This window comes from Cygnus atratus, chromosome 7 (assembly GCF_013377495.2).
Source record: "Cygnus atratus isolate AKBS03 ecotype Queensland, Australia chromosome 7, CAtr_DNAZoo_HiC_assembly, whole genome shotgun sequence".
Taxonomy (NCBI): domain Eukaryota; kingdom Metazoa; phylum Chordata; class Aves; order Anseriformes; family Anatidae; genus Cygnus; species Cygnus atratus.
In genome coordinates this window covers 6,572,171-6,591,912 of record NC_066368.1, presented here as the reverse complement: position 1 = coordinate 6,591,912, position 19,742 = coordinate 6,572,171, and the positions used below count along the sequence as shown (strand labels likewise).

Sequence of the window (19,742 nt, the reverse complement as noted above, 5' to 3'; positions counted from 1 at the left end):
AGGCCTTTGTTTGAGAACACAAAGCTAATCTGTTTATGAACACTCATCTGGCACAATCAGCAATATACTTGGTAAAGCTTGCGTTCTTATACTGAATGGGCAGTTCCATTTTCCTGGGAACACACTCACTGCCAAAAAGCCAGCACACATGCTGCAGAATCTCTCCCACGCCTGCCAAGAAAAAAGGGAGAACAGCTCTAACTACACAAACGAACTTGCAAGAGGTCTGAATCTTTTAAAGCAGCTTTTGTTCTTCCTCAGTAAAGCATCATTTATTTACTTTGCCCTGCGGACACGATATGCGATCCCCAGGTCTGTGTCACTAGACAAATGTGCTATCAAAACTTTTTATGAAAAACAGGTATCAGTCCCAAGTACAATTCATTCAAAGATTGACTGTGTCACCCTTTTCAAGCCTGCCCTCGAGCTCTACAGCATCCTTAAAGACTCGTAATTGTCTTAGAGCACGATCCTTCAAAGGTGTATGTCTGTACGTCGTTTCCATTTCCATTCAACACGTCTGTGAAAGAAAACTACATGATATCAAAGCACTGTCAAAATCGTTTACTCCTAAGAAATCTTCAGCACCTTCTCCATCCAGTAAATACACGTTCATTTGCGCTGCATTTGCTTACGTCCTTCTATAACTACACCATGGTCTGCTGCACTTGGTTCAGTGGGACAAGAAAGCAAAAGCAACTGCAGGGATCTCAGCCTTTTTGAAAAGCTGCAGGCAAGGATGCTTTTCTCAGGTGACCTTGCTTGTAACAATGGGATTGCTGATGGCAGTTCTGGCAACACGGTGATCCCTACCTCTGTCTCAAGTCAGCAGCCTTCCTTCTGATGTCTACTTCAAGATGCACGCGTTTCTACCACATCTGGCTTTGGATAAAAAGTTCTACTACCGTTCATTTGATCTGATTCAATTGGGTGTGATCGCAGCACTAAAAGCTTGTTTCACAGATGGTTAAGCAATGTTCCCTGGAAAAACTGTTGGATGGATGCCCATGGCACTAGAATGGTATTTTTCTCCCTTGGAAATATTATAGAGCAAATAAATGGCCAGTTTGAGTTTCCTCTTTTAAAAACGTACTGTAGATTAACCAGCCATACACTTGATGCTAAAGAACTTCAAGAAGCAGTAATAATTAACATACTTAGTAAGAGAATAGTTAGAAAGCAAGTTCTCACTTTGTTTTTTCCCCATCTATTTATGCTCTTTTCCTATACGCAGGACATAGTGGTGGCAGATTTGTTTCCCACATAAGTGCTTGAGAAACTAATACAACTGTGGTTGTTTCAGGGAAACAACCAGTTTTACATTCATAAGAGCTAGTTTGAGTGGTATTTCTACGCTACAAGGAACGAGACATCAATCACAAAGGCGGCTCAACATTTCTCATTTAGGCTGCAAGCCAAACAGCACCCATACAGACAGTGGAATACGGTGCTTCTTCATAAGGGGAATAATGAGCTTCCTCACGCGGATGGCGTACAGAGCCTGGTCTCACGTGCAACAAAAACAACAGCCAGATATGTCATTGTCAAAAGTCCCATCAAATAGCCTGGCATAACTGTTCAATTACAACACTGCACTATCGAAAGGTAAAGGAAAGCAAAACATATCTGCAAAACTATTTGGGGTAAATTACCTTAAGGTATAAATATGAAGAATTGCTGTGAGGCACCAAACACTGCCCACAGTTCAGTTTCACCACTCACTCAAGGCTCTGCTTGGCTGCATTTTATAGCACCTGACTACACCGTAAAGCTCGTAAGGTAAACATGACAAGCCACTTGAAGCTTCATGCTTTACTCCTGTAATCAGGAAAAATACTGAAAGTTACACAACTGCTTCTAAAGAAACGAACAAAGAAGTTCAGAACCTAATCTGAAGTTCAGAATCTGGCCTCTGACAGCCTCACCGTGTTTATCAGATAAGTAACTGTCAGATTAATGTTTCACTTATTAACTTCACTGAACACAAGAATCACAGTTGGTGAACTGAACTGTTTCTGGTCAGGATTTAAAAATCAATAGATCCCTTCTTCTCTTTTACTGTAACATAAAAGCCATACGTAACATGACAGAATTGTTTTTCAGCTCTCAGTCATTTCCTAAAGGAATTATTGAGATTTTTCTAACTAAACCAAAAATACTTAACTACACTTGCACAAAAAAGTACTTTTGGCATGGGCCAGCCATGGGTCAGTTCTTAAAATAGTTCCCAGTGTCATTTGATGAAGAGATACGTGATGGACACTGTAATTAGTTTTAAATGACTACCAGAGCACATGAGAATATGTTCAGGCCAAACACTTGTCATTAATGCAAATATGGTTTTACTATTTTAAAAAAATAAAATGCATTCAGTTTGAAAGTATGTCTGTGTATCCACTCTATCTCATACACCTGAATGACTCAGCACTTACCCACAAAAACAGCTGCCATTATTTTAAACCACAACATAATGGGCTATGTCCATTACCAATAAAATGTTTCCAAATAAAGCACCTTGAAAAAAAAATCATCAATATGCGTACAGGCGTCATAGGCCTCAAGACAACAGGAAATATGTTCATTTGTGCGTTCTGCAGCCAGCCAATATTTTTTTTTCCTCCTAAACACAAATAGTCCAAAATTCTGAGCAACTCAGGAGTTAGGGAAACTTCGTTCTCTTAATTACTGGAAGTTTCACGTGGCAACACATCCTTACTCAAGCAGAGAAACTGGTCAGACATCCGCTGCAGGAAAGGAAGTCAATCCTCGCTCATATATGGTCTCTCCATGAAACTGCCTGAAGAGGGATCATTTCCTTGTACAGCCAGGAGGGAGCTAGAAATGTCCTGAGATACAGGAGGCCCCGTCTCAAAGGGCTGCTGATCCAACAACTGGTAATCCATCTCATTTAAACGCACCTCCCGGCAGGTAATGTTCACTGCTTTTCTTTCACCCAATGCCTTGCACGCAGAGCATTCATCAGCCCACCCACATTTTCATAATGCCTCCCCCATCACAGCTAATTAATTTCTTGAGCTGAAAACCCAGGGGCCAGACCCTGGGGAGTGCTCAGGGCAACAAACACCAACGCGGCGCAAGGTGACACGCAGTCACCACGAGCAAAGTCAGCAGGGGGACAGATGACCAGTGAGCGTGAAGCCACGGGGACACCCAGCCCAGCCTCACCCACCCGCTGCCACCCCTCTGCTGACTTCAGCCAGAGGCAGGCTCGCCAGGCAAGCTGAGAGCAAAGCACACAGGAAGGAGAAGAAAAAAAAAAGGAGCTTCTGCAGCGAATGCCACAAAGAAAGAGGATAAACTCCAGCACAGCAAGAAACAAGCAAGAGCAAGTCTGACCGGTCCACTTGGATGCTTCCACAATTTGCTATCTGACAGTTTTACTGCTTTTGCTGCTGCTGAGTTGTTCTTGGAGGAAACAGCTTGCTCTGGCATGTTGGTTACACACAGATATTCTGCAATCCACCTGCCATAAAACTGTTGCATTTCTATGCAATAAGTTGTTTGCCTGCCATTTCAGTTTTCATGGTATCTGCTTTCTGACATAAAATCAGTATTCCGGTATCAGGCTACTTGTGCCTCTCTACATGTAAAAATATATATGTAACTTGCATTAAGTTGCACATTGACAACTAAACAGAACCCCACAATTTGGTTAAATACTGTTGGCAGGTTGAACGAGTTTCTCAGAGTTGGCAAATCACCACTTACTGTGCATTAAAAGGATTCACATTATATATTTATTATCTGCCTGTATGAACCAGAAACTTCCAAGTGACCAACATTTACAAAATACTTTTTTGTGGTGGCGGTGGTAGGGTAAAGACCTAGCACCGTGTTTCATCATTAAACCCAATAAAGTAACTAAATGTCACCAAAACCTATTAAGATCAAAGATATAAGGATATTAAAACACAACGCAGTAATTTCTTAAGAGACAATTTAACAGTCTATAGTTAAAACAGCTTCTTTATAGAACAGATTTTAAGGCATACAAATTTTTCTTCAAGCAGCTCAAGAAAGCTGGATTTACCACCCAAAAATAAAGTCACTCCAAGATGATATCGTGCCATATGACAGCAGTCTTGCCACCTGCCATAAGGTGCGTCTAACCTACATAAGAAACCTTTTGCAAGACAAAGACTGCATTAAATAGTTGTCTCAATTATTCTTTTAACAACAGATGTTCAGAAGACAACCTTGGTTTTAGGCAGAAAAAGTTAACGCGTGTATAAAGCAACCTTTAAAACCAGCTGCTCAGTTTCAGAACTTAGGGAAAACCAATCAAGGACTACCACCCAGAAAAGAATTTGGGGTATTCCCAAATTCAAAGCAAAGTAGCATACCACACTACTATGGGATGTATCACAAGAACTAGCCAAACCCGTACAACTGCCATGATTCCTAGTTCTCACAATCAGAGAAAAAATGTACAGGCTGCACCAGTTCAGCAGGACCAAGGGAAGACTTTATTCTAAATATATTACGTCCACTTCAGCAGATTTTTTTTACAGAACCAACGAGAATGTCACTGTATGAGAAAAGAGAAATAGTAAAGCAGAAAAGGAGCAGCAAAGAACCTAGCTCAAGATGACCTAAATATTTCCTAGTCAAAGACTGTCCCAAATATCATATCCATCAAATTTAGGTTGTTGCTTTGCTGGCTTTTTATTATTTTTTACAAGGAAAGCAACAAGGGGAGTAGAGTGAGAAGGGAGAAGAACATCAGAATGATCACAGTGATGCGTATTTTGACAGACGCATGTTTAGACAGAAGTAGCTGCTGCAGTTAACAGCAGTAAGACTGCTTTTGACTGACTGAAATTAGCTCTCAGTTATTAGAAGCACTGAAGGAGCTGCTGTAGTTTAGGGTTCCTACTCTTTTAACAGGTCTATTTGACTCAACACAAGTCAGTACAGAACTCAAACATCAGTTTTGGAAGTGACAAAAGCTGTAAGGAAATAAAATAGCGTTGTTGCTAGAGTGATGACAATGTCAAGAGTATGTCTGGAAATTCTAGTCCCAAAGTAATTTTCAACAAGGAACACACATGAAAACAAACATGGATGCACAAATAAGATGTAGAGAGGATAGGGATATACAAGTTCTATTAGGACTGCTGTAAACCACTGACATCTAGAGATAGGCAAGAAAAATGCAGAATAAATTGTAGCACACGGTTTTCATATGCAGTTATTCATAACTGGTATTTCACGATTCATATTAAATTCACTTCAACTTCTTCCTTTAGATTTTCATTTTTGTGCTGCTTTTGAGGCACAAGGGCCATAAGCAGTTTATATAGATTAGCACAGCTATGGCAGACATCAATGTCACGTGCTCGGATCATGTTTGACTGAAGTGTTTGCATACTAGATTACACAATAGATTTCCCATTCTCCAGTCTTTGATTCTACATTATATTAAATGTTAGGCATTGCTCTCCATCCACACAGAGCATCTCTCTAAGGCTAAGCCATGCTATACAATCAGACCTAGCAGCTGCTATTCTGACAGGCAGTGAATTAAGTAGTCCTCGATTTAGTAAGCTAGTGTAAATTAGTCTTAATGGCAATCCCCTCCATAGGCCATCTACATGCTGCAATATAGTCACAGATCCCAGGAAAGATAGAATTAGATTGTGCAGCTTCTTACCTGCAGCTCCTTTGAGACTCTCTCTAAGTGGTTAGTTATCTTTTTTATTAGGTCACTATACATCTGTTCCGAATGCTGCTGGCATACACACTTATACACACAACTGCAGAAACAAATATAGGAACAAACGATGAACTTACAACAGTTTGCAATGAGGGATAACAGACTTCAAAATATTTTGTTCAAGTCTCAATTTAGAGGCTAACAGGTTTAACTGAATGATTGCTGAACTTTTAAATACAGCCCTAAGCTTGGAATGAGCTCCAGCAGACTCTCAGGTCTTGCCTGAAGGCCCCAGTGTCCATCACCCCTTGCCCCCACCCAACTTTGCTTTAATTTACAATGAATTCTCTGAAGAGTGCACTTCTGAACAGACAGGGTAACTCTGTCAACAGCACACTCCTAGTCCTGGCTTTTCTCCCCCCACAAATAATAATGTGAATAAAGTCCCCAGGAAACTAAGCAGGTTTAAGGATTATTATACATATACGTTCTAGGGCAAAACCCCTGTTAAAAGATGGACACCACTGGCAGGCAGTCATAGAAGTTGTACTGAAATCATACTAGTGCTTTAAACAGAAGCAGCAAGAAGTCCTAAAAATAAAGACCTATACATGTTATTCCATCTATTATTACTTAAATCCTAAATTAAAAAAATATATATATATATATTTCATAATAAACAAAGATGCAGAGAAAGAGCAACAAAGCTTTCATTCTACATTCCATGGCTTGGCTGTATTAACTCTGTTGTTCTTCAGTGCCACTTTTGCTTTATTAGAACATTTTATCGTTTTCATACTGCAGTAACAGCATATCTGCAATGAGTCTATGTATTGAAAGCACATTTACAGCAGTTGTCAAACCGTTTATATATATGTATATACACACACACATAATGGTGTGCATATCCACCCATACAGGTATGGATATACACATGCACACACGCGCTATTTTCAGCCCCAAGTTACGTTACAGCATTCATCTTCATTGTGACGTTAGCAGCACCAAGCAGCTTTTACTTTACTTCGGCACTTTCACTCTTTCAAGTCAGCACTTTTAAAGCTAGCTGCTAAAAATCAAGAGGCAAAGGAAGACTTCACCTGATATCTTGGGCAAGCCAAACCTTCTCCTCCCCCCTCCCTACTGCGGAAGCAAGCAGTTTAGCCCAGAGACCGCTCTTGGAACATGCACAGACCGACTCATTTCCAGCCAGGTCCAGATCCCAGACTTTAATACTTAATATTTCTAGTAGTACCTAAAGGCTAAAGACATGGTACAGCAACATCGTGTCCCTCTATGGGAATAATCACATTCCAATTCCCTACTGAGCAGGCGTTACAAAGGAAAACAAACTGAAAAAAAATAAAAATAAAAAAGGGATTAAAACAACTAAGGGCTACTGTAATTTTGTAATGCAAGGGAGAGGTTAGGTACCAGCTCCAAGACTTCAGGGGCCTATCCAATGTTCTCGTGCAGTAACTGACACTGCGTCTTCTGGAAGGTTTTACAAGCAGATTATCCTTACCAGATTAAACATTCCTTTACCTTTTAGAAGTTTTTATTAATTACCTTTGACAACTTCAAAGGCACCAAAAATACTTTATTCACCCTTACGCAAAGTCTTTTCATTTGGCAAGCCACGCTATTTCTTAGAAAACACACCCCACACCATCCCAGCTATTGTATTTGGAAAATAATTGCCTATCTGTAGTTTAATGTTATTTAAATAATAGTAGAAGAAGTCCTGTTTCTTTCACACGAAGTCTATCAATGACAGATCCTATTTTGGAACAAGCAAGTCCAAAGATGTTTTCGTGTGATGCAGTAACAACAAAAATATGAATTTAATTTTGATCAAAGAAAGAAACACAGGCAAGGAAAGCCAGAATGACTTTTGTGATCTCTTGTAAACCACCCAGCAAGTCAACAACAACAAATGGTCTTAAGCTTGCTCGATAACTAACCAGTGCACAGCCACTTCCCCAAGTTAACAGCTTCATTTATAACTCTGCAACTAAACTGAATTTTAGAGTACACCTGCTTATTGTTACACATGGTATCGCTACACTTACTTCAGCAAGGCATTCTTGTAGCCAAACACCAGGTTTCATATGTACATGCAGGGCATTTTTACTTTTTATCTCAACGCTTCTATTTAGAGGTTACTTCCCCATTTTCAGATCCTGTTTTCAGTTCCTGATTGCAAGCTGATTCTGTGAATCATCCTTGCCCTGCTATTACCCCAAAAGAAGTCACCAGCTTGTTAGCCTTTTAGCATAACCAAGCAGGACATCAGGAGATCAACATGTAACGAGAGGAACGAAGATTTGAGACTTGCAAGATGTCTTGAAGAACACTGATCTAACTGCATTACCTTAGGAAAGGACTGCCAGAATAAAACTTAACTGCTCCCATTTCCCTCATCTCAGTTTCCATTACAACTTCCTGTCACTATTAAATCCTTTTAATAGGAAGAGACTATATACAGGCAGGCTTTGGACTCAAAGATGAAAACAGTCAAAAATCACACTGTGATAACTTATGTGATAACTTATGTGTAAGCTGATCCACAGTAAATATCTGTATACACACCTTAGAAGTTCTCCCCCAACTTTCACTGCTTTGGAGTAGACACCTACAGTTACCACCAACCACATCAAACACACTAGCTAGTGTATCTATTAATGTATTTCAAGTCTGCATTATAGAAACCGTGATTCCTTTATTCAGCACAAAGATGATCAAAAAGGCCACTGTATTTTCAGCTCAATTTCACTGTAAAAAAAAAAATATAAGATATGTAGCTGTTTGAACCACTTGAGATAAAAAACAGCCTATTTTTCAGAGTAAAGAACTAGCCTATGGAAACAGAGGATCTAAACCCTAGGTCTGATACATATTTTCTATAATACTCCAAGCAAGCATCATCAATAAATTCAATAAAAAGGAACTCTTTTTCTTTCATCTTCAATCTAGCTTGTCTAGATTGTAAGTCAAGCAAAAGGACACTCTAAAATTAAGTAAATAAATCTCCCAGCTGGAAGAGGCTGTGTCAGAGGAACTACACCCACAGACATAATTTTAAAAGAAAACTTCAGAACTGACACACTAGCTTTATGAGTAACACTAAATTATAACCTATTGTTTTGATAATAGTAAAAATTAATGCAACAGACATCTATGCATCACTACAGGACTTCATTAAGTGTCACCCTGACGTATAAGCGTTAAATAGGAGGAACTTAAAACCTATTTCTCCTTTAATATATGTATTTTTTTTTAAAAACACACCTACTCTTAATCACAGACAAGTATCAGTAGATGTCAACTGTTTTTGATGCCTGTTTGCACATAGCTGATTTCAAGCTGGGGAGAGGATTTTCAGTGCTTACACTCAAGCTGCAAAATGCATCTCAAACCAAACTGACCGTCTTTATTGTCTATACAGATGCTGACGTCTAAGTCCCGACAACAGCAGTTCCAAAAGTCTGAAGAGGAAAGAAGAACTTTACTGAAGTTTTTAACTGGAGATAAGAGGGAAGACTGAACACCTGCCAATCTTGTATCTGGTTCCCTAATCCAAACGAGAGACAAAGTGGCTACGAGCAAGTGGGCAGAAGACAGTAGAGCTGAAAGGCTCCAGAACAGATGCCTGCCTTATTCCCTAGGGTGCAACGCTAGGCTACTAGTTGTGCAGCTGGCAAGGGCCAGTAAACACAGCAGCAGCTCCCCAGTTTCTGTCCTGTTCACCTACAACCTGGATACGTGTTACCTGTCACCTACAAAACAAAAGTACCCATTTCTGTCGCTCTCGTAAGAAACTGTCAGGTCTCAAAAGCATTTAGTATGTTTGTCTAGAGCACTAGCATGGCTTTGAAGCACACCCCCTGCCATTGCCAACTGTGCACTAGCTCAGTCTGCAGGGCAGTTCTGGCGAATGAACAGATTCCTTTTAAAGCAAAGTAAAGCAAAGCTCCAGGCCAGGCACGAATCAAGTGTTCTCCAGACAGGCAAGCAGATGTAAGGGGCGAACTGCATGCCAGTCCTTCACACGGCTCTACCACACATGCATGCAGCAGGATGGTTGGTCAGAGGGGAGGGAATCAGACCCCATCTACTGATTCAAAGCACACAAATGACAATTGATATGGAAATATCAGCTGCTTCAACTTACTCCCACACTTCTACTGCACCAAGCTGAATCCTACTAAACATTTCAAAATGTTTTTTTGTCATGTCAAGTCAAACACATGCCATTCTCTTCTTCCCCTTTGAGGAAAGGGATGTTGAAACTTCAATGCATTTCTTAATATATGATGCCAAGCAACTGTGGTAGAGCTTACTATAATGTTAACATTTTACACATTTTCTTCTTTAGCATTTATTCCTGTTAACATGGGATATCAAGGTATTTATTTGTTACCCATCCCAACCATTTAAAAAATATTGTACTCTACGTAACCTTCCCTCTTCCCTCCCCATAAATACAAAAAACGACATATGCATAGGCCACAAGACAGAACAAACATTTAAATTAAAAAAAAAAAAATAGGTCATGAAACACTTATAAGATTTCCTTACCTGTATATTTGTTCATAGGAGATAGGGATGTAGTCACCAGGACTCTGAGTTAAAAGCTGATCTATGGCACTGTCCAACTTTGGCCAATATGTGCTCTTATAATCTTCAATTGTTATAACATTCATTACTGCAAGGAAAAGACAAAGCTACAATTAGTGGTTCTTTTAGTACAACTTTAGCCAAAAGATCATAACCAAGTGAACTAGCTGCAATTCTGATCGCACTGATAAGCTGGCCTTAAAGAAAAAAAAAAATAGGAACAGTTCACTTCTGCTAAGATAACCTCATCTAAAAATAAAGCCCATACTTGAATCTGCATCTTTTTATTTAAAAAATAATAAGAAATCAGAAAAGCTGCCAAACCAGCGCTTGGATAAATTTTAGGGGCCCAAGAGGCAGGGGAAGGGAAAATTAAAAAACAAAAAATCAACTCCTAGGAATTTTAGCATGACAAAATTTATTAAAAACAGTACATTTAAGTCACTTGACTACTAAGTTACAGAACTTTGTGAGAGCCCAGAAGCAACTACTGAGTCCTCGCAGGCAGAAGAGCAAGCTTTGGCCAAGACTGACGAGTTTTAAGATTAGTCCTTCCAAGCAGCTGTATGAATTTTACAAGCCTCAGATGACACCAACAGCTTCCTTGGCCTAAAAGCTTACACAATTCCCTCTGCCTTCAATTGCAGTTAGGCTCCTGGGAGACTTTTCCGGATCTGCATTTCAGCTCCCCCTCTATCTCCTTTTCCCCACAGGAGGCATTTACGTTAGCACCATCGCTCCCTGATTTTACTCCAGCGCTTCCCAACTGCACCCTCTTGCGCAAACCACAGACACAGGAGAGTTTTATGCTCTCTCTTCTCAGGGAAGATTTCTGAACTACCTGCGTACGCGCGGCTCAGTGCCAGCAGCAGCCACGTTAGAAGGGGCAGTACCCCTCCCTTCAGAGACCTACCTGCTGGCCTGCCATGTCACACCACCACAGCTTCTCAGCAGCCACTCCAAAAAAAAAAAACCACCAAACTCAGTAACTAACAGCACAAGCTATACTTCACGTCAAAACTATCTACTTCAGGAAATCTGAAGGCATTTCTTCATTTGAACACCACATGTGGGCCAGTATTACATGGAACAGAGACTACAGATAATTCCCATCCCAAACTGCCGGGTTTAGACACCACACAGAACTACTACTTTGAATAGGGCCGCACTGTAAATACGTGTCTAAATGTAAATTCACTGCTGGGTTTGGCGAGCAAGATTTACAAAATGTTATTTCCATGAGGGCTTGAAGAGAGCTCAGTCGGTCGCTGCTGGCAGCATTACTACGAACAATTTCAACGACATTGGACAAAACAGTTAAGAGCATCTTGATGAAAAGAAGAGTGTGCAGAGGACATAGACTAAAGAGAGGTGCGAGCCAAGAAAAGAGTTCCAACGCTACCTGTAAGAGCAGGTACTACTCATACCATGAGCCTTTTGAGGGTATCCCAGCCAGAACCCTGGCTGAGCAAGGCATCTGAGTGCCCAGCTGTATGGCAAGGATCCGCTCCAGGTCTCAGCCCACACAGAGCGCCGGCCTGGGGGCGGCTCTCACCCGGGGGGCCCTACTACTCACCCAGGGGGCCCTACTACTCACCCGGGGGGCCCTACTACTCACCCGGGGGGCCCTACTACTCACCCGGGGGGCCCTACTACTCACCCGGGGGGCCCTACTACTCACCCGGGGGGCCCTACTACTCACCCGGGGGGCCCTACTACTCCCACCTGCACTCAGCAGCGGACTTTGAGGTTTGTGTTTCACCTGGTTACCCGAAAAGATGGATCTCTGCAGAGCGCTGTTCCACTGAAAAGATTAAACTGCAGTCAGCAGAAACATTGGTCCAAATCCTGGTTGTGGATTTGAGTGTGTAACAACACCCACATCTGGTTTAACACATTAAGCTCTACTCGTTTACGAGAACAGAAGCAAGTAAGAACTGAGAACACTGCACAATATAAGTATTTCTTTTAACAACGTGGAAATAGAAGGAGGCGGCAGGTAGGAAGGCCTGCCCGTTAGAAGCACTCCACAGATAAAGGTCACGATGCTTTTATGACCAGCCCCAGCAGGTCTGCAGAGGAAACACTCCTGGGTTCCAAGTAACTTCCTAGAAAAGCTTCAATTTTATTCAAAAGACTCTTATAAGTATTATTTCATTTGATTTCCACACTTCATTTCTGAAAATAAGCCAACCATAATGTTTACAAAGTTAAGAGTCCAAGGACTACCCGTTGAACAATCACTATTGTTACTCTCCTAATCCAGAAAACAAGCTCCTTTCAAGTTTCACCAGCTGCCACAAGCCGGCAATCCCCTTTTAGTTTTACAAACGCACACAAAAGAGCAAAGGATGGCTCAAAGCAGTATGCTACAGTCACAAACTCTGCAAGAACAACCTCAAGGCCAGGAAGGAAAGGAATCACAAACAGAAGGAAGGAAGGAAAGAAAGAAAGAAAAAATACTGACCCTTTAAAAACATCTTTCCTTTTTTTTTCCCCCATCTTTTTAGGATGACATCCTTAAAGTTCTCCCTACACTAGGTATTCAAGATTTAAAAGAAATTTGTCCAACAACCTCCATTTCCATTTTGCAAGGCAAGGGTGATTCTAAAAGATGCGCTTAATTTCCTCGAGACTTACTTTTCTGGGAAGTGACACAGATATTTTGTAACAAGGCATGCTAGAATGCATGACTTTACCCAGCTACAGCAGGTTTGATTTCTCTCCCTGCCCCACCCAAGCCTGATTCAATGGAAAGGAAGCCAATATTCTCCAGTGATTTATATTTCCAAGTAAAGCTAGAGAAGCAGCTGATGCTTTTCCATGCACCAAAAGTTCAAAAGAAAACCTGTGCAAGTCAAACGCAGCAGTGAAATCATTTAGGTGAAAAAGAATATGCATGAGCTTCATAGGATAGCCTAGATATTTCAGCATCACAGCCATAACTGAAACACACCCTGTTCCAAGCTATCAAGCACAAGAATGGCAAAAAAAACTAAGATTAAAAAAAAAAAAAGTTACAAGAATCCAAGAGTAGGCATACATTGCCCACAAAAGCAATAAGAAAAACTAACTTACAAACTCACGTTTTCTGCATAGCTCAAAAAAAGATGCTAGAAAGGTAAGAGGCACAGAACATGAAGAATTGAATAATAGTAAAAATCAATGATACCATTAATTCTGTTATTTATGTGAGGCAACTTTACCCGAAAAGATCCTCAAAAAGTTTACTATAGTCGCACAGAAAAGCTGTCCTTTTAAAGCTATGGCTAAAAAAGCAAGGGACAAAGGTGTAAGGGAATCCAACCTACTGCCAACTAAGCAGGCATTGGTCCGTCAATTTTCTGTCATTTACTCAGTCAATAAAAACAGAAGCAAGAGAGCAGCAAGACATCTCTCAGAAGTTTTGATTATTTCACTTCTAGAGTGAAATATACGAAGCTTTACTGCTTCATTAGCAACGCTCACTACAATCCACAAATATTTTGTGCAAAGAGCAGAAGCTGCAGACACGTGCCTGACATTAATGCACAGACTTGCTGCCACCACTGTAGCTCCACGCTTCTCCTTTCTTCCTCAAAACAGACACTTGCCAAGGAGACTTGCTACATCCTCTGCCCAAAACATCCTGGGCACACCTTAGCAAGTCCGTGAATCTGCGGCCTTCAATTCTTTCCTGGGTTTAGTGATACGTTTCTTCGTCTGCACTAAGACTGGTTAGTAAAAGAAATGTTGAACTCCTTGTTTTTTCCTCACACCATCGGTCTATGCTGTGTTAAACTACATTATGCGACAGGGTGGGCAGAGATTTAAGGGATATGCTGACACTCACAGCCTCACGTGCCCATCCAAACTGAGCCTGGCATTAAACACATTCATAATCACCCTTGCTTGAAAAGGATGAAAAAAGGAAAGCTACGTTTCCCCCCACAATTAGGGTATGCTACAATTGCTAGCAAGAAGTGGTTTACCTTAACATACTAAAAGCTCTTGCTCTTATGTCCTCCCTTATGGCCTTTAAAAGTATTTTTCTTAACAGAACTGCTTTATAAATCCTTGGCTATGATTGAATTGAATCAATGTAAATAGATTTAGTTATAAGTTTACCACAACATGGAAAATTGTCTTTCATTGCTCTAACCAGAATAAAAGCCATTAAATGAGCTATGCGTTATGATACCTGATTTCTGATCTTACTTCTCCGTCTCACCCAAATCTCAAGGGAGGAAAACTGCATTTGTCTCCCCTAGAAAGATTTTGAAGTTTCCGTCTAATCTTCTTCCTCCTTTAATGCACAAGCTGAATTAGACAAAAAAAGGGCCCGCTAGACTGCTTTAGTCTGCAACTAAAAACATGAACAAAAGGAATAAGCTGCAAGTAGTTATATACTAAGATATAGGCAACGGATTTATTTTGTTTTGGAGGAAAGAATCTGGATGGGAAGACCAACCTGAACGTCGCTGGAGCTCCAGTTTACCACAGACAGCACTGCAGGAAACTGTCAGCCATCTGTGCTTTTACGGCTCACCTGCAGGACAACCTAACCGAGCTGAATACTGCTTCGTGCTCTGCTTCATGACACAGGCAAGGAAGGAGCCCTTTTTCTGACGGGCAGAAGAGAGCAGACAACTTTCTTATCGAGCTCAAGCCTGACAAGCAGCTTCTGCAGGCATGCTCTGCCACTGGGAAGACACAGCAGGAGAACTCGCACACTGCCTCCCTTCTCACTGCACGTTTACCTCACCTCTGAAGGGACCTCTCGCTCTTTTTCCATATGTGGAAATTACACAGAGGAGATCAAGGGGTCTTCCGTCAGCATCGGGATTAGAGCATGCGGGATCCCTGGCCAGCACCTGTACTACATCACCAGACTTGTGTCCTTCACGTACACACACCACCAACACTACCTACAATGAGCAAACGTGCACAAAAGCTCTACTGACCGCATTACCTCACCGAGTTTTGTATTTTACAAGGCTTAACAAATGCTGAATATCACTAAGACAGCTGTCACATTGGGAATATCAAGGCTGGAGAAGTGAAAACAAGAACCCAAAAGCCACACACGCTGCAAAATCATGCAGAGCTTTCTCTTCTGCCCCGATAGTCCAGGACTAGACGGAAAGCCACCTTCCCATCTGGGGAAGGTCCAAGAGTTGCAAACACTTTCATTCTGGAAAGTGAAAGGAAGCAGGAAAAACGCAATCTCTACATTTCTGAATTGGGAGTTGAGCAGCTCACTTTAGCGAGGCCAAGTGACATTTCATTTCAACCTCCTCAAGTGTTTACGAGCCACCCTAAGGCACCTGGGGCCCTGACGGCAAGGCCGGCAGAGAGCCAGGAAGCTGAAGGAAGCTGGGAGCCTCGGCTTCAAAGCAGCCGGCCCTGGCAGCGAGCCTGGAGCCACGAAACCCAGGCGGCCAGGGAGCCAGGAGCCCCAGCTTCTGCCTTCTGATCGGCTCAGAAACTGAGCTGCTGAGGAACTATACGGGTGAGCTGGCGTGGAGGGGGAAAAGAAAGAAGAAAGGAGCATTTCCAAACAAAATTTCAGCATGGCAACTGCTACAGTTACAGGAACATATTAGCCAAATTCGTGCTTTCTGAGAGCCATTAGAGAGAAGGGCCTATTTTGCCTAGAGAAACAACTTACGTAAATACAACCAAAATCGAAAGGAACAGCAGAGAGATCTTCCCTTCCCTTGCCCTTAGCTCAGCAAAACCACAAAGAAAAATCTGTATATTTGCCACCATTACTGTTAAAAACTAGACTCAAAAGATGATTTGAAACTACTTTCTCGGCTCAGCACACCCAGTGCTGCTCTCTCAGGCCTTCCCAAGCAAGGCCCTTGGAGGCCAGCAGGTGCTGTGCGCGTATCCCCCCTCCGCTGCCTCAACGGGCTTCACGCAGGGGTTTGCAGCGTTTATTTCTGCTGCTGTCAGACAGCCAGGGCTACCGTGGTTTTTTCTACCGAAAAGAAACCTGCAGGAAAACGCTGCCCGAGCTACAAGCTTCGGGCGAAGCCACCACACGTCCCCATCACGCCACCCCGCCTGCACAACACCCCCTCGCGCCTCGCCACGAGCCATGCGAGCAGCAGAGGCTGCGAGCACCGTGCAGGGAGGGCTCTCCCCCGCCCTTGGGGACAAGCGCTGCGAGCCACCCCCTCCCCTCCCCTCCCCTCAGCCCCCCGACACCCCCCCGGCCGGCGGGGGCAGCCCCGGCGGGGCCCACTCACGGAACTTGGAGGTGGAGGCGTTGATGTTGATGGCGGCGGCGATGGCCCCGGCGCCGGCCCCAGGCCCGGCCGCCCCCCTGTGGGCGCCCCCCGGGCTCTCGCCGCCCCGCAGCACGCCGTTGGCCTCGGCCGCCCCGGGCAGCGGCGGGGACCCCGCGGGGCCGCGCAGGAGCCGGTCCCCGAGCAGATGCCGCCCGTAGCCGCCGCCGGAGCCCCAGTTGTTGTGGTTCTGGTCGTCCATCGCGGCCTCTCCTCCTCCGCCGCCGCCGCCTTCCTCCTCCATGCTCTCCTCCTCCTCCTCCATCGGGCCGCGCTCAGCGCCCGCCGCCCATGGCGGCAGCTCTCGGCTCCGGGCACGGCCCGCGGCGCCCGGCCGCGTAGCGCAGAGCAGGGCAGGACAGCCCGACACTTTGCGACAGCGGGGCTTCAACGGGCACGCTGGGAAGTGTAGTTCGTTTTGGGGGGGGTGGCCCCGCCGCCATTAGGGGGTGGGGTAGATGGAGGACGTCCCCGCGTTGGGCATGGCCGGCGCCAACCCCTCTCGGCGCTGCCCCGCGCGGAGTGAAGGCGCCCTCACGCTGGGTCATGGCGTTCCTTCCCTCCCCTCAGTGAGGGGGCGCCGGCACGAGGCCTGTCCGAGGCTGTTTGTGTTGTCCCGAGCTCGGTCAAAGTTATAATAATAAATAAACTGTCTGCTTTCCTTCAAGTGTAACTGCTCCAGGGCATGTTTTCACTCGCAATCGAAGGTTCTGGCTGCTTTGGTGGATGAAATGACACCAGGAAATGTTTTTTTTTTTTTTTTCTGAAAATGGACTTCCACTGCCTGGGTTTTCACTTTTGGTTGGAAAACAACAAAAATAAAGCTGTTAAAAGGAGAGGTGTCCAGCCTTCTCCCTATTTTACCATGTCACAAAGTTTTCCTATTTTATAAAAGCAGGTGTCATTGATTTCACTGCACATCGGAACGGGTCTCTTTTGAGTTGAATTTGAACCCAATTTGTCCCTAGTGCATTCTTTTCATTTATGTTTCAACTAACAGTATTTTCCTTAGATATCAAGATCAAACTCTGTGACCACCAAAGGTTTGTTCACACCAATACACAGTGCTGAGGGACCAAAGGCTGACTTGGTGCACCACACACAGAGCCCAGGTGCGGGATTTGCACGCCTGCTGTGCTTGACCTGTTGCTGTCTGCACCTTAAATGCAGCTGGAAAAAGGACGGGATTTTGTTGTTTCTGTTAGTGGCCTTTGCTGCATCTTCGGCTGAGTAGAATGTGTGATAGCATGCAAATATCAGTAGAGTCACTTACAGTGAATATTAAACTTTGAAAGCTAAAGCAGCAAACCATTTTTAGCTTAGCTAAGTGTTGCAATTTTCTGATAACTACAAAGAAACACAAGTAAGGTTTGCATATCTTCACTGTGTCAAGAAAGACGTGTTTTTGCTTTCAACCTGCAAAGCAACTCCGTTGTAGCCTCCTACTCATCCACTTCCACTGATCTCAGCAGCAGCACTCAGGTTGCCAGTATTTAAGAACACTATGACCTGAGGAGAAATCAGGAACTTATCAGTACAGTTTTATCTTGAATAATTTCAGAAACTCTCATGTTAACATCTAAGAGCAGTAAAAAAAAAAAACAAAAAAAAAGCAAGACAAACAATATTTTCAGTTCTAGGACTTCTTATATTCTATTTCATAGCCTCCTGTTGCACACGCCTGTTATTGTTGCTGTCTCTGTAATTTACTGGCCAGCTGGGGTCTTTTAATTTTCTTTGCCATGATCTTTAAAGGTACATTTCCTTTGTAATCCATTTCACAACGTTCCTTGCACCATGACTACACTTGCTGCACTTCCTTGTGGCAGAAGTCCAAAAAAGCTTGGGGAGTACTTCACTATGGCATTCTCTGTATAGCCTCCTCTGTTGCCTTATGCAACAAGCTGTCTCATCTTACAAATTAAACAAGGAGCTCTTTCTTGCCTCCCATACGGCAAGTGGCAAGCTGAAACAGTAATCTGTGACTTACGCTATTTAAACACAACTGCATGCCGATAAAGGCGCCGTCAAATATTCCATCGTTAACGAAGCACTTGGTTTTGCATGCACTTCAGACTTGTCCGCATTGTTTCCTTTTTTCCTCGTCAGTGTATGAAAGTTTGACTTAGGCTTAAATACAATCTTTGCAAAATTATATTTTGCAATGCCACAACTATAATTATTTTCAGTATTAATTGAGAACACCATATACAAATGCAGTTCTGATAAGAGCTTCTAGAGTATCTTCACATCTCCATAAAATCCCTGGAGATGTGTGACTTGTATTTATTGTAATTAGCTCATCGGTAGACTATTAGTACTTTAACCCACAAAGCAACATGCTGATGTCAGACCAGAGTTTTCATTTCAAACTCCTGAATCCATATTTAATTATCTAGACGAGTATCTGCTTCAGCTTCTCTTCTCTTCTTCTCATTTCTTTTATTTTTCCTTTCCTTTCATGGAGGTAGCAGGTAAATGTTATATGAAGCCTATTGATAAAGATATACACAATGCTTCCTGCTATTGATGATAAACAGTATGAGATGAATACAATTCTTATTATAAAATAAACCTTTTTTTTTCCTTATTTCCCAAGTGCACAACCCACTGAAGTCAATAGGAAAGTTTTCATTGATTTAAATGGGATTTCAATCTATTCCTAACACAGCAGGTAAAATGCTTCCCAGATTTATAGCTCTGGCTCTAAACACCATAGGAAAAAGGAACATAATTCTGAAAAGAAGGAAATACAAATGGTAAGCAGATCCTTAAATAGTGCTCTGTCAGGAGGAGCATGAAATGTTGCTCTTTCCGTGGCAAATAAGACAGCCCTGCGCAGAATACTGATGGAGGATGGACTAGGGAGGTTCAAATGCCTGTTACTTTTGAGATGTATTTTGGCAGTGTCCAGGATGTGACCTGCTCAGGCTCAGTGAACCACTCATCCCTCTGCAGCCTGGCAATCTGTGGCAGTCCCCTTCCAGCAGTGATTAGCACTTAGGGCAAGCTGATCAGTGTAAAGTTTTTGAGCAAGTGCAGGCTACGTAAGGCAAGCTACGGAGAGATGACCCTTAGCATTTCTTTGACTATATACAGACTGCAAACACAGTCTGTCTCATTATATTACAATCTTGTAGCGTATGTGATAAGGCCTTGAGAACTAAAGG

General features: G+C 42.8%; 1 protein-coding gene across 2 annotated transcripts in view; it reads right to left on the bottom strand.

Moving 5' to 3' along the window:
* The window catches only part of CACUL1 (CDK2 associated cullin domain 1), a 48,192-nt gene extending 31,220 nt beyond the window's left edge, over positions 1–16,972 (bottom strand). The window contains exons 1-3 of one of the 2 annotated variants that reach the window (XM_035547715.2): positions 16,534–16,972; positions 10,259–10,385; positions 5,675–5,777 (exon numbers count right to left, since the gene is read on the bottom strand). In XM_035547715.2, the coding sequence (XP_035403608.1) occupies positions 5,675–5,777; positions 10,259–10,385; positions 16,534–16,837 (534 nt within the window). In that variant the 5' untranslated portion in view covers positions 16,838–16,972. The remainder of the gene's footprint in view (positions 1–5,674; positions 5,778–10,258; positions 10,386–16,533) is intronic. The other variant, XM_035547714.2, reaches the window with a different exon arrangement.
* Between the last annotated feature and the right edge of the window lie 2,770 nt (positions 16,973–19,742).